General features: G+C 41.4%; 1 protein-coding gene across 1 annotated transcript in view; it reads left to right on the forward strand.

The window, feature by feature from the left end:
* kcnq1.2 (potassium voltage-gated channel, KQT-like subfamily, member 1.2) overlaps positions 1-16,274 on the forward strand; it is a 409,546-nt gene that overhangs the window by 369,375 nt on the left and 23,897 nt on the right. The window contains 3 exon segments of the mRNA XM_063059641.1: positions 6,488-6,563; positions 11,180-11,274; positions 15,384-15,424. Coding sequence (XP_062915711.1) covers positions 6,488-6,563; positions 11,180-11,274; positions 15,384-15,424 — 212 coding nt within the window.

The following is a 16,274-nucleotide window of genomic DNA, read 5'->3' on the forward strand; positions in this document are numbered from 1 at the left end:
TACTTCTTCCTCTATGGTACTAAGGTGAAGAGGGCATGTCCTGATGGTGATGGTCTTTATTGATGGAGGTCGCCTTCTTGAGACACAACCTCTTGAAGATTTCCTTGAGGGTGGTGAGGATGGCGGGGGGGCAGGGTGGGTGGTTTTGCTTGTGATGGAACTAACTGACTCGCAAGTCTCTTGAGATCCTGTACACTAGAACCTCCAAGGCAGACTATGATGCAACCAGTCAGAATGCTTTCACTGTACTCTTGTAGAAATTTGCAAGAATCTTTGGTGACATACTAAATCTCCTCAAACTCTTAATGAAGTAGAGCCACTGGCATGCCTTTGTCATGATTACACCAATGTAGTGGGCCCAGGTTAGATACTTTGAGATATTGATGCCCAGAAAGTTAAAGTAGCTGACCTTTTCTACCAGGTGTGTGCTTTCCTGACTTCCCTTCCTAAAGTTCACAATCAATTCGTAGGTCTTACTGATGTTGAGTGCACAAGTTGTTATTCTGACAGCACTTAACTAGCTGATCTATCGCTCCCCTGTATGCCTTCCCAATGTCATCTGAGATTCTGCCAACAACAGTGGTGTCTTTGGCAAATAAATGGATGGCGTTAGAGTTGTGCCTAGTGATGTGTAGGGAGAGTAGTGTAGTGAGGTAGGCACACATCCTTGAGATGCACGTGTGTTAATTGTCAGCAAGGAGGAGATATTACTATCGATCTGCACTGACTGTGGTCTCTTGATGAGGAAGTCAAGGATTCAGTTGCAGAGGGAGGTACAGAGACCCAGCTTCTAAAGTTTGTTGATTAGTAATGAGAAGATGATGGTGTTTATTGAAGCTCAAAGTATAATTTATTATCAGAATACATACATGTTACCACATACAACCCTCAGATTCTTTTTTCTGCAGGCAAATCTATAGAACAGTAACTGTAGACATCAGGAACTGTAACTGTAAACAAACTGTGCAAATGCAGATATAAATAAATAGCAATAAATATCGAGAATGAAATAACAATATAACAGAGTCCTTCAATGGGTGTAGCTATCCCCTTTTGTTCAAGAGCCTGATGGTTGAGGGGTAGTAACTGTTCTTGAACTTGGTGGTGAGAGTCCTGAGGCATTTGTACCTTCTACCTGATGGCAGCAGCGAGAAAAGAGCATGGCTTGGATAGTGAGGATCTTTGATGATGGATGCTGCTTCTCCACAGCAGCGTTTCATGTAGATGTGCTCAGTAGTTGGGAAGGCTTTACCTGTGATGTACTGAGTCGAATCCACTACCTTTTGCAAGATTTTCTGCTCAGAGGCGTTGGTGTTCCCATACCAGGCTGTAATTCAGCCAATCAGCACACCTTCCACCACACATATAGAGAGCTTTCCTTAGGTTTTCGATGACATGCCAAACCTCCGCAGACTCCTGAGAAAGTAGACACGCTGTCGTTGATTACTGAGCTGTAATCCATAAACAGCAACCTGACGTACGTTTTGCTGTTTTCTAGGTGCTCCGAAACTGGGTGGAAAGCCTTTGAGATGGTTTCTGCTGTAGCCATATTATGGCAGTAGGGAAATTGCAGCAGGTCTAGGTCATTGATTAGGCAGGAGTTAATTCTAGGCATGACCTACCTTTCACAGTAGATGTGAGTGCTACTGAGTGATAGTCGGTGAGGCAGCTGTTCATGGGCACCAGCATGATTCATGCACTTTTGAAGCAGATTGGAACCTCTGACTGCACAATGAGATGCTAAAGATGTCCTAGGCCAGTGCAGCTTTTCAGTAACTTGCCAGGTACATCATCGGGGACTGACAACTTCCAAGGGTTCACCTTCTTGAAGGAAGTTCCGACGTCCGCCTTTCACAGAGATCACAGGGTTACCAGAAGCTGTGGGGACTTGCATACGCATAGTGATATTTTTCCCATCAAAGCATGCATAATACCTCCATTGCGTGATTAATTGCATTGCCTGATTACCATTTTGTCAAGCATATTTTATGTGCTGGGGAAATCTTCATTCTATGTTGTTCATCTATTCACTGAGCAACATAGTGATCTTGTTGGTAGAGCTTACAGCTCCAGTCCCCCGGACCAGTACTGATCATCGGTGCAGTCTGCAAAGTTTGCACACTTTCCCTGCAGGCATTCAAGTGAAAACCTCCCTGTACATGGACGACGTCACCGTCTTCTGCTCTGATCCGAGGTCAGTTCGCAGGTTGATTGGCACCTGCGAACAGTTCGAGCTAGCGTCGGGGGCCAGGGTCAACCGCACGAAGAGCGAAGCCATGCTCTTCGGCAACTGGCCCGACCGATCCAGCGTCCCCTTCACCATCAGGTCTGACCACGTGAAGGTGTTGGGGATCTGGTTCGGAGGGGCTGAGGCGTGCAACAAGAACTGGCAGGAGCAGACTGCCAAGGTGAAACAGAAACTGGGACTGTGGGGAGGGCGCTCCCTGTCGATAACGGGCAAGAACCTGGTCATCAGGTGTGAGGTGCTCTCAGGGCTGCTGTACTTGGCGCAGGTGTGGCCCATGGCCCGTCCCCCGCTCCTACAGCTTGGAAATCACCCGAGCTGTCTTCAGATTCGTCTGGGGATCCACGATGGAGCGGGTGAGACGGACCGTCATGCACAAGTCCCTGGACAGCGGGGGCAAGAACGTCCCCAATGTTGCTCTCACCCTGATGGCCAGCTTCATATGTGGCTGCATCAGGTTGTGTGTAGAACCCAGGTATGTGGGCACCAAGTACCACTATGTGCCCAGGTTCTACCTGTCGCTCTGGCTACAAAGGATGAGTCTGGCCCCACTCCCGTGCAATGCCCCAGTCAGCTGGTCGTTGCCGGCATACCTGTCCTACGTAGCAAAGTTCTTCCAGGAGAACGCCTTTGACCACAGGGCCATCAGGCAGCGGACGGCACGTAATGTCCTGCAGGCACTGCAGGAGAAGGACGTGATAGACACAGTGGGGTGGTTCCCTGAGCAGACCGTCCAGTTCATCTGGCAAAATGCTTCATCGCCAGATCTCACCAACAGGCACCAGGACCTCGCCTGGCTGGCGGTGAGAGGGGCCCTCCCAGTCAGATCCCTCCTGTACGCCCGGAATGTCGTCTCCGCACCCCACTGCCCATGGGAGGACTGCAGTGAGGATGAGTCAGTGACCCACCTCCTTGCACACTGTCAATTCGCAAAGAGGGTGTGGAGGAGGATGGACAGGCTAGTGTCACACTTCATCCCCCGCAGCTGCGTAACAGAGGACTCTCTGATCTACAGGCTGTTCCCGGGGACACACACGGAGACCAACATCCGGTGCTGCTGGCAGATCATCAACTCGGTGAAAGACGCCCTTTGGTCGGCCCGAAACTTGATGATCTTCCAGCACATGGAGATGTCCGTGGGAGAATGCTGCCGACTGGCACATTCTCGGCTGCAGGAGTACGTGCTGAGGGACGCACTGAAACTCGGTGCAGTCACTGCAAGGGCCCAGTGGGGAAGGACCACAGTATAGGTTTCTTCACCCGCGGGAGTGGGGAGGGGTCAGGTGGCGGGGAGTATACCCCTCAACAAGGATGTGGTAAGGTGAACAACTGGAGTGCCACGTGGGTGGCCATAAGTATGGATATGTACTGACTATAATGGAAACGTATGTAAAGGATGGGAAGTTATTGAATGGTTTATTGTATATGTTTATTTTTGAATAAAGTATATTTTGAAATAAAAAAAAATTCAAGTTTATTTCAAAGTCCCAAAGATATCCAAGTCATTTAATTGGCCACTCCACTGTAAGTTTCCCTGAGTGTGTGGGGGAATTGATGGGAATGGGGCGAGAATAAAATTGATATTACTATTGGCTTTTTGTAAATTAGTACTTTATGGTCAGCATGGATGGAGTGGGCAGCAGGCCCTGTTTGCATGTTATGTGACGATTTAACACTGCCTTCATGAGTGAAGTAAGCAGATGATCTCTGTTTGCAAAGCTATTGTAACTATTATGTGTTAACACAATTATTCAAGCTATGCAAATAAATGCAAATGTACAACTTTCAATATTATTTCTGTAAGGATAATTCAATAATTCCATTACAAGAAATGGAAAAGAATAGGGAATTCTGAAAAAGCCACTTCATTTCAAGAGAGCTGAACCGACTCACTATTAAGTGGTGACACTTGAGGAGAATTATTTGTTATGTGTAAGAGAAGGTTAGATCTGCAAAAGAGAGAGTGGAAACAGAGAGATTTGCTGATAATTGGAATGACAGGTGACTCTAAAGAAAAGTACATGGTTCATTAGGCAGAGTGGTCTGTTTCTGCCCTGTACTTTTTAAAAACTTTATTTGAAACTTACTGAATTGTGTTCTTGAGGCAGATGTAAAGCATCACAGTGGAACATAGAACATGATTTTTCTTTAGCAATGTTGACAGGAATATGTGTAAAAAGTGTTACTCTTAGTAAAGAAATGTTATGAATTGCATCACAGAAACCCATCTCTAACTTTTAATAACAACTTGACTGTGGGTTGGTGGCAAGGCAAGTACCAAACCCACCAAGAGTTGTAACTGTCAAGCAAGCCCAAGCAGTTTTAACCACTTTGATTCATTTGACTGTAATCGCTCCAAAATAAGTAGGAAACGGTAGTGGATCACTGATGAAGTTTGAGCCTCAGGAACTTACTGAAAATATAAATCATGGGAAGCAGTTTTGGGAAAGTCCTGAGGGAGAATGAGGAATATCTTGTTACACCTGACTATAAAATCTATCTTACACTTAAGTCACTGGTCTTCAGACTATCTATAATAACTGCCTCAGTTGTGGTTTTGCCACCTGCTCAGGAAACAGATTAAATTGGAGCAAAACGTGATCAGGTAAATGTCAGGCTATTTTCATTGGGTGTGTAGGATTAAAATCACCCCATACGCGTTTCAAATGTGATCTCATTGCTCTTTATGTCCACACCTGGAGAAAAGCTACATTCCAATCAAAAGGTTGAATCTATGTTTAATAAGATAAGCCACTTTGACATTATTTGTGACACTCCTAAAAAAACCCCCATAATTACAGGGAAAAATCTACTCCTATTTTTCACCAAGGCCCAGGGGAATTTATGGAGATGCCCTGTGGAAATGGCTCTAATATGAAAAATACTTGGTCATAGTGAAATGGGGAAAGGTATCTGTGTAATTTTCTTTCTGAATCTTCCTTTCGCTCCCTTAGGCCAATGCAGAAATAAATTCCCACTCTTCTGTCTAAATACATTACAATGCAACTGTGAATTGTGCTTCCTAATGACTAATGTCAGACAGTCAGGACGCACAACTGTTGCTCCCTCCCCATCAACATCAATGTGGGTGCTGTGTGCTGGGCCCATTGCTGTACACTCTGGTCACACATGACTGCACAGCCAAACCCTCGAGCAATCACGTTGCCAAGTTCGCTGTTGACACGACGGTAGTGGTGCTCATCTCCAATAACACTGAGGCAGCCAGCAGAGAGGACGTAGAAGAGCTTGAGGCCTGATGGCAGGCAAGTAACCTCTTCCTTCATGTCAACAAGACAAACGAGGTGGTTATCAACTTCAGGAGAACTCACACCACTCACACCCTTCTTCACATCGGCAGCACAGCTGTGGACACTGAGAGCAGTTTCAAACTCCTGGGAGTGTGCATCTCACACAACATCTCATGGTCCCAGAACACATCCTACTCAGTTAGGAAAGCACCAATTCATCCACTTACTGAGAAGGCTGAAGAGAGCTGGACTGTGCACATCCGTACTCATGCTATTCTGCAGATGTGTAGTAGAGAGTATGCTAACAAGCTGCATCACTGCCTGATACAGAACCTGCACTGCTCCAGAGTGGAAGGCTCTACAACGGGTAGTCAAAACTGTCCAACGCATCACTGACACCAAACTACTCGGCATCAAGAAGATGTATACAGAAAGGTGTTGAAAAAAGGCCGGTAGCATCATGAGGGATCCCTCCCACCCTGCTCGTGAACTGTTTGTCCCGCTCCCATCAGGGAGGAGGCTGCAGAACATCCACACCAGAACCAGCACTCAAAAACAGTTACTCTCCCTAAGCAGTAAGGCTGATCAACACCTCCAATGCTACTTTATTACAGTATTTCCCATCTGTCACCTTATGTATAACCTAGCATTTGCGGACATACAATCAATCTATATCATCAGCTAAGCTTATGTATTTATATTTATTGTGTGTTTTATTATGGTTATTGTGTTCTACATCTTTTGTAGTTTATTTGTGCTGCATCGGAGAAGCAATAATTTTGTTTTCCTTACACTTGTGTACAGGAAATGACGTTAAGTAATCTTGAAAATTCTAACAATCCTAGTTTTGCCATCTATCCCAAAATCAGAGCATGGAACTTCTTGTCTATATGACAAGTCAGCCATTCAACATACTTATAAATTGGTTAATATTATTCACTAAGATATTCATAAACATTACATTTCATTCTTTCTTGTCCTGACTATTTTACAGATTAACAGAAGCACATAGGACCGCTGTAAAAGTTATCCGACGTATGCAGTATTTTGTTGCCCGAAGAAAATTTCAGGTGAGGAATAACATTTAATTCAATAAAGTCAAAACCCTGTCAGTATTCTTGACAGGTCAAAAGAAAAGGAAATAAATGTGCTGGGGGAGGTTTCTGAATTTTGGCCCAGATTTATATTTTGAGAAAGGAGAAGTTGTTGAAAATTTTTGATTAGAGATACCAATGATATCTCTGATGTGGGTTGGAAAGTGCTGAATTATTCTTCCAGATCTGGGTTGCTCAATACCAGCACTAAATGGAGCTACGTATAACGTTAGAAGTTGGAGAATGGCCTAGTTTAAGAAAACTATTTCATGTTCTTTGCTGTTATGCCATTTAGTCTGATTAAGGCAAATATATCATAATAAAATGTCATATTAATTTAAAGCATGTCATTCATTTATTTTCCCATATGCTTAATAACATTGCCAACTGTCCATCTGTGATTGTCACTTACCCTGATTCTCATGTAGTATGATGGCTGTCCTGAAAAATCAACTTCATGGAGTGCAGTCTATCCTTCAGATGAATTCACATTCTAAGGAACAATGTGCATGTTCTTTCCCCTGTTACACAGGAAGAATGTGCAGACATTGCAGGCTAGGCAAGTACTGGAGGGAGTCCTTCCACAGACTTTCAAGTTCATTCCTTCATACTTCACTGTCAGAGAAGATTGGGACTTCTCAGTTGCCTACTGACAGAATTAAATATTGGCAATCCACAAATTACAAAACTGTCAGTCATGTTGATTTCATCGGAGAATGAAATATGATCATGCTCATAAGGCTGAATTACAGCATTCTTGTCCTGCCAGTTCTAATTCATTACCACACGTTTGAGCAGAAGCACATTAACTAGCTGCTGTGTGGCAACCCAAAGAATGTTTTGTTTGTGGGGCTGCTGCTGGAAAATTCAGCAGTGTCTGAGGCCCATGGTAGAATGTGCTAGGGATATTGGGTTAACACCAGGCTATGGTTGGAACGTATCTGACTCCAGACCTTCACATGGTAAATGGACCAGGGGTAAAGGTGGATAATGTTAGAGACCGTGCCACTGGTAAAGGAGTAGGACTGAGAATTACTTGAGGTGGCCTTTGATCTAGGCATTAATGCTATAACTGGAGGCTGAAATCAGCAGTCAGTATCTTGGGTTGAAAAGCCACATGTCAGGGAGCTAGATCAGTCCAAGTAACAAAAGCAGCAGACTGGTGGATAGGGGTACAGTGATGAAGTTTGGCAAAAGTTGCAAGGTGCTAATTATTTTATAAAGATGTGTGTTATTGGTGTGAAGTAAAAGACATAAAGTTGGGCCGGCTGATAGTGTAGTGGCATCAGCACTGGACTCTGGGATGGATGGTCCAGAGTTCGAACCTGGCCAGGTCCCAACCTGGGAAGCAGCAGTAGAAAGGCCTGAAGAAGCACAGAAGAAAGGCCTAGCAATCTACTTCTGTATCTTGCCATGAGTCGACGACGACTTGACAGCATTCAGCAACAAAGGACATAAGCTAATTATCAGAGATCTCCTTGAGTGTTGGCATGTTAAGTTTTGCAGAATAACACGTCATAGACAACTTGAAAGCCCTTGAATGTATGAATGGCCTGTGGACAATGAGGGATCCTCATATGCACTGAAGTATATGGAGGCAGCTTCCACACAGGTGCTGCAAACTCTTAATCACTGCTGAGCATATCAGAGTGCTGTCAGCTCCGCACATCAAATCACAATCCTTGCAGTAAATCCCTGACCAATGTTAATACTTCCATTTTTGTAGAAAATGAATGGTAGTAGAGAATCAAAAAATGTGGTGTCAATGTGATCATCTGTTGTCTCCCTTGGAGGGTGGAAGCTATGCTGTCAGATGATGAATTCACTGTCATTCTGACGAGGATTCATTCCGCGCAGCTCTTGCTTACTATGCACCAACATACAGTTAAAGAGATGGTTGTCTTTTCCAGGAAGCAGAGCAGACAGCAGTGCTTCAGCGAAAAGAATGATCATTAAAGACAGCAGAAATTTTGTAGCATAAAGAAAGACTACCATGCATCATGTTTGTGATTGCGAAGAGCATGGAGGGGTCCAACTCAAGTCAGAATAATGTTGTAGAACTTTGCACCAGTATCTTTATCCATGGTCAGAGAGGATGACAATATGGAAGATCAGTCAAGGCTTTCAAATGAAACCATGCTGCTCTGAGCACTGCTGTGATTGGAGGGATCTCCTGTCTTTTCCAATATTTTTATTAATTAACATATAAGAATACAGAATACAGGGGAAAAATATATCAATACATTATACTAAATCGCATATAAAGACTCCTTATCCTATATTCATACAGGTTAATTAATTCATAACATTGAAATTATTGTTAAAAAAAATCTAACCCACTACCAAGATCGAAGCTGATTAGTAAAGAAAAATGGAAAAAAAATTATTAGTCATTTTCTGTGCTTTTACAGCAAATCAAAGGTTTTGAAAATAATTCAGAAAAGGTCCCCACAATGTTTGAAAGTCTTGACTAGATTTAGAGATTGAACATCGAATCTTCTCTAAATTTAAACATGACATCACATCACGTAACCATTGGGTGTGAATAGGAGGGGCCGCATCTTTCCATTTAAGCAAAAGTGTCCTTCTGGCCATGAGAGAAATAAAAGCCAAAATGTGCAAGTCAGATGGCTCCAAAATAATATCCTTTCCTCCAACAATACCAAATAAAGCAGTCAAAGGATTAGGCTTAAAGTTTACTTTAAAAAGTATCGAGGAAGTTTGAAATACTTCTTTCCAATATTTTCCAAGACTCGGGCATGTCCAAAACATATGAATGAGTGAAGCTTCTCCATTACTGCATTTATCACAATACGGAGATATATCTAAATAAAAACGAGACAACTTATCCTTGGTCACATGGGCTGTATGGACCACTTTAAATTGTAGGAGAGAGTGGCAGGCACATAACGATGAAGTGTTAACCAATAAAAATTTGATTCCAAGTTTCCTCAGAAATTGAAGTCTGTAAATCTTGTTGCAAAAAATTTTTAATTTTATCTAAGGGATCTCCTGTCAAACACTATTATAGTTTAAAGTAGCATCATTGACCTGCCTTCCAGTAAACTACATCTGCCCCATGAAAGAGTGCCTTCAAATGGTCTTAGAATCATAGAAAAGTACAGCACAGAAACAGGCCCTTTGGCCCATCTAGTCCATGCTGAACCCTTTAAACTGCCTACTCCCATCGACCTGCACCGGGACCATAGCCCTCCATACCCCCACTATCCATGTACCTATCCAAACTTCTCTTAAATGTTGAAATCGAACTCACATGCACCACTTGCACTGGCAGCTTGTTCCACACTCTCACAACCCTCTGATTGAAGAAGTGTCCTGTCGGGTTTTTCTTAAATTTTTCATCTTTCACCCTTAACCCATGACCTGTAGTTGTAGTCCCATCCAACCTCACTGGATAAAGCCTGTTTGTATTTACCTATCTATAACCTCATAATTTTGTATACCTCTATCAAATCTCCCCTCAATCTTCTATCTTCCAAGGAATAAAGTCCTAACCTATTCAATCTTTCCATGTAACTCTGGTCCTCCAGTCCTAGGCAACATTCTTGTAAATTTTCTCTGCACCTTATTTACATCTTTCCTATAGGTAGGTTACCAAAACTGCACACAATACTCCAAATTAGGCCTCACCAACGTCTTATATAACTTCAACATAACAGCTCATCCCCAATACTTAACCTCCTCAGACATATCTTCGGGTAGCCAGGTCGAGCGGTCACTAATGCACACTTCTATCTGGCTGACACTTTAAGAGACTACAAAGTATCTTACTACTGCTCCTTACCTTATGCACCCTGTACATTGATAGAGCTGATATTGGCTGAATTAATGGATTTTTGAATACACCTTTGTGGATCCGTTACCTGGTTCTGCTGGATGAATGTGTATATTGTTGGTGTGGTAGCGATAAGAGGAAAGTGTAAATGACCCAATGCTGGAGAAACTCGTCATCTCAGTAATATCATCAAAATGGTCATGACTAAGTGGTGGAGTGGATGGGTGCTGGAAAAGGACCTCACAAAGAAGCAGATCTGCCTTTTTATCTGTCTTTCTGTTCACACTCCACCCTTGCCTCTGAGGTAGTATTCCTACCTCGACCAGAAGTTTCCACGTTGAAACCTCGCTCCAGATATGTGTATGTAATTGTATGAGCCAAGGGAATGTGGTTTTCTGAGACATGCTATTTTTAACGATAAGAAGGTATATGAAAGTTCTTTCTGCCCTTTCCATTTGAAGGGGAGTCTTTTGGTAATCAGAGCAGTTTTTATTTTCCAATCAGCTTAATCAAAATGATTTAAGTGCTTCTCTATGAATTACATGTGTGACCTTACTATACGCAAAGTGGCTACTACATTTTACTACATTATAATGACAACTATATTTCATGAATAATCATGGCTGTGAAGTAATGCCAAAAATGACGAAGGTACTATACAAGTCAGATTTTATCTTTTGATTGCCAAAAGAAAGGAATTTCCATTTATACATCTATTAATTTTGCTGCAACAAGTTTTAGTGTTTACTGATTTTATAATTGTTAAATTCATAGTATTTTGGGGATTATTTCACAGCAAGCACGAAAACCGTATGATGTACGAGATGTTATTGAACAATATTCCCAGGGACACCTAAATATGATGGTCCGGATCAAAGAACTACAACGAAGGTAAACTTTAATAAATATTCCACCAACTGCTATAGTCTATTTCTTGTACTTTCAGCAATATTTGTTTAATTATCATTCATCTCCATTTATTTACATCTTCTCCAAAAAGACTGTTAATGATTAATTAGTTTTCACCACCCTCTTTCTCTTGGCAATTACACATCAGTTACTTTTATCTCCACCCTATCATACATGTTCCTTGCATTTTCTAAACATTCCCCTTCCTCTGTCACTTAGAACATGCTTATTCTCTCTAACATTTCCTCGTTCTGATAAAATAGTTGCAAGGTTCAAATGGTGACCTTGTTTCACTTTCCATAGATACTACCTGACCTGATAAGTATTCCCAGAATTTTGTTTTTATTTCAGATTCCTAACATCTGCAGTTCTTCTTATTTTTCAGAAATGAGTGACTTGCCTATCTGTTCAGATATCAAACAAATCAAATCAGATTAATATGAATAATTACTGATCAATTTTATTCATTTGAGTGCAATATTATTGGTCTATTGCGGAACTGGTCAATCAAATAACATACTGCCCATGGTGAAATTCTTCTTTTGTGCCCATTTCCGTCATGATGGATAGGTCGATAATTATAACAGTTTGAAAAATTAGTGACTAAACTTGCCCATCATTATCTTTTAATTTTAAAAAAATCCCAGCAAACTAATTTTCTCACATTGACCTTGCTTTCACCCTGAATATTAGAACTTGTTGGAAATGTCAAATAAATTTCTGCTTCAAGCTTTTATGGACAAACCTTTTGTGTATCTTTGGGTATCTAATCATACAGGTGAGAGAGAGAGAGAAGGAGAAAGAGAGCGAGAGAGAGGGGTGAGGGAGAGAGAAAGAGAGAGATGTTTTTATCCTGTTACTATGAAAAACGACACTATCATCGCCTTATCTTTCAGTATCAACATCCTGATGGTCACCATTGACCAAAAGCTGAATTGAACTGGCCACATAAGCACAGTGACGCCAAGAGGCGGTTCAAGACTAGGCATGATCCAGCCAGTCACTCTCTTCCTGAGAGCCTAAAGCCTTTTTACCATAGTTTTCCTCATTTATTTATTTATTAGGATGCAGGAATGTTTGTGATAGAATGGATTGGCAATGATTCCTGCTCATCCTTAATTACCATTAAGAAGGTGGTAGTGAATGGCCTTTTCAAACTGCTGTCAATCTTTGGATGAAGCTACTTCCACAGCTGAAGGATAGGAAATTTTGGGATTTAAACCTATTAATGAAGAAATGGGAATATATTTCCATGTCGGGTTGTTATGTGTCTTGTAGGGAACCTGCAGGTGGCGATGTTCCCATGTATCTGCTGTTCAAATCCCTTCTGGTCTTGGTGGCTACAATTTTGGAAGATGCTATCAGAGTAGAACACATGTAAATGAAGTGCAGTCACACTCTACAGCCACAAAGTTGTAAATGGAAAGAATCTTTCGAATAGTAGATGTGGAGCCAATCGACTGATTGTTCAAGCAAGTATTAAGTATTGAGCTTCTTGAGTTTATTGGAACTGCACCCATCCAGCGAAGAGCATTTCATCTCATTCCACAGTTTTGCTTTGAAGGTGGTAGAAAGGCTTTAGGCTGTCAGGAAGAGAGTGACTGGCTAGATCATGCCCAGTCCCTAACTGGCTCTTGGCGTCACTGTGCTTATGTGGCCAGTTCAATTCATTTTTGGTCAATGGTGACCATCAGGATGTTGATACTGAAAAATTAGGTGATGATAGTCTCACTGAATACTCTAAAATAATTAAATACATGAACTCGGCCTTTGAGTACCTCACAAAGATATTTTACTTCATTGATCAAGACAGATTAGGGCGAGTCCTTCATGAATTTAGTAAACACAAAATAATCTGCAGATGCTGGGGTCAAAGCAACACTCACAACAAGCTGGAGGAACTCAGCAGGTCGGGCAGCATCCGTGGAAAAGATCGGTCGACGTTTCGGGCCGGACGAAGGGTCCTGACGAAGGGTTTCGGCCCGAAACATCGACTGATCTTTTCCACGGATGCTGCCCGACCTGCTGAGTTCCTCCAGTTTGTCATGAATTTAGTGCTCCTCAGAAATTCATTCTACTCCTGGCACATAGAGAAGATACAAAAAAAAATCCCAATTTCTGGGTCCACCCCAACCCAATTTCAGTGTGGATTTGGGTAAAGCTAAGCTGTTTAATTCCCTAGACTGTCGTCTCCGTCCCTCTTGCTTCACCTCCCTTCCTCACCTCCAACTCCCTTCCAATTGGAATTAGGGTTCATCAAGATGTTCATCTGAAAACTATTCAGCATCAGTTGTCTGCATTTTAGCATCAAAATCACCAAAAACATCATTTATGAATTACAATACACTGATGTCATTTATGTATACTCAGACTCTGAGACCAAGCTCCAGGTCAACATTGACACCTTCACTGAAGCACATGAGAGGATGGGCCCTGCACTTGACATTTGGAGGGCAGAGATTTTCTACCCACCTGCTCTGACTATATAGCACACCACATCACAATGATCAAGGTCAATGGCAAACCAGGAGAGGATTAGTTACGTCCATATTCTGGGTGCTACTTCTCTGTGAAGGAAGGGTTAAGTAAGAAATTCACCTCTGCCTCCCATGTACCACTTGTCCTTGGGCCAGTTTCAGTGGGCAGCCACATAATCTGCTCACCCAGAACCAAACTCCTACTCTGAGCCCCTGTACGACAACAATTTTTTCTGGACAATGAAGAAAGTGTTATAAGAATGTTCTCAAACCCTGCTTGGGGAAAAAAAAGGTATTGTATTCATTTTCTCCTGGGAATCCCTTGCCCACACTCTAACTGACTTTCCTGTATCTCTGACAAGAGGATGCTTTTATACAAGCAAAGCAGACAACAGACAAAACTATTCGTCCACCTGACTGGTCAGTTACCTGTGGTAGAGTAGATGGATCCAACATCGAACGCAGCAATCTCTGGAATAAATAAGTCACCATGGATTACTTAAGAAATTTGTGAGTGTAAGTGGAGACAGATGCTGTTATCTTATTCCCTATATACATATTGTAAATTATGATAACAGGACAGAGAACTTACAAGTTATAAGTATGTTTTAAATAAATAACTAATCATAATATTCTGTGATATGTTCTGAATTATTATAGTGTGGAAGAAGGGAGCTGATCTTGTTGACGCACTTAATTCATCAAGAGACCAACAGCCAAGTGCCAGTCATGCTGAATGGACTTACATATTTCATTGTGTGAAATTTCTCTCTAAAAGATGCTCCAACTAATAAAAATACCTGCAAGAATTATAAAGTCATGATAGTAGGAAAACGAGGAGAAAATATTTTGAATAATTATGTGTATTCTTAGGATGAAAGTTGTTTGGGAGAAAAGAGGAAAGAATAAATAAGTTCATTGGTTGTCGATAAGGCAAATTATGCACATCTGATAATGGCACAGTTACAGAAGGATCAAAGGAACACAATTTTGTTTGACCATAAGACATAGGGGCAGAATTCAGCCATTTTGCCCATAAAGTTTGCTCTGCCATTCCATCATGGCTGATTTATTAACCCTCTCCACCCCACTCTCCTGCCTTCTCTCCATAACCTTTGATGCCTTTACTAATCGAGAACCTATACTTTCAATATACCCAATAACTTAGCCTCCATAGCTATCTGTAGCAATGAATTCCACAGATTCTCCACCTTCTGACTAAAGAAATTCCTCCTCATCTCTGTGCGAAAGATACTTCCATCTATTCTGTTTGGAGTGAAACAAGCAAACTTAATTGCATTTTAATCGAACTTTGGAAAATGCCGCGTTATGTTGAGCCAGAGTTTTACCTTGAATACGTTAGTAATATGTTGCTCCCATAAATTTGCTGAACAGGAGGTTGCAACTTTTGAATCAGCGTACATTATAAATAATACAAGCCACATTCCAGGCCAAAGTCTACCTATCAATCATGCAATTGAAGATCTGCTCATGACTGATGAAGTTTGGAGTTATGGATAATTAACTGTTACAATAATGACATCCTATAATTACATTATTTTGCAGTTGCAGCAATGTTGCAAAAGGGTAAACCATCTTGTGTCTACGTTTCAGGTTGGATCACTCCCTGGGAAAACCTGCATTTTTTCTTTCAGGTAAATATGCTTCATCATGGTTTCATGTTTCAGCTTGTATTTCAAAATACTATGCTGATATTTTTAACGTTCACAAAAATGTACATCTTCTCATACTTGGTAGATGCCGCTTTTTAGTGAAAATGGAATATGATTGATGAGACTTAACAGTAGTGGTTTTCTTTTGCTCAAATATATCAAAAATGATAAAGATGATGTAGTTTATGAACATGTTTGCAGTTTTACAATATATGCTGCACTGAATAAGACACCCAGCTGCACTGATATAGTGACTTAAAAGGTATTTTATGAAGGAAAGCAAGAAAAAACACCAGATGATTACAAAGAGTTGGAAGAGTTGTTATGAGGAGTGACCCAGATCTTATTTTCAAACTCAAGTTTGTGCAAAATTATGATAGAAGGAGGAAGTGAAGTAGAAAGGGATTGACCTTATGCTACAAAGCAATATTGAGGTTCATCCTCTTTGTACCTAAACATGAAACAACTGTAAGTGGAGCTGCAGAGATAATCACACTGATGCACTTCCGGGATCGTTTTCAGATCCAAAACAGATCTTAAGGCTGCTTTAAAATGGGAAGATTCATTAAATCTAACAGGGTCATGATGGTCAGGAATGACCTTGAATCTTCCAGCATGCCATGTATATAAAATTCAACTCAATGGGTGAAGATAGTCATGAAACTATTATTTACTTCATGCACATTTCCTAAAGAGTATAAATGTGCAGTACTGCAGATGACTGTAATTGAGTTGATTAATTACATCATACTCTGGGAATCCTGTGATGTAGCTGATTGACACCACATTGTGCTCAGTTACAAAATACAGACTGATTTTTCAAGACACTGAG

This window comes from Mobula hypostoma, chromosome 9, assembly GCF_963921235.1.
Source record: "Mobula hypostoma chromosome 9, sMobHyp1.1, whole genome shotgun sequence".
Lineage (NCBI taxonomy): Eukaryota > Metazoa > Chordata > Chondrichthyes > Myliobatiformes > Myliobatidae > Mobula > Mobula hypostoma.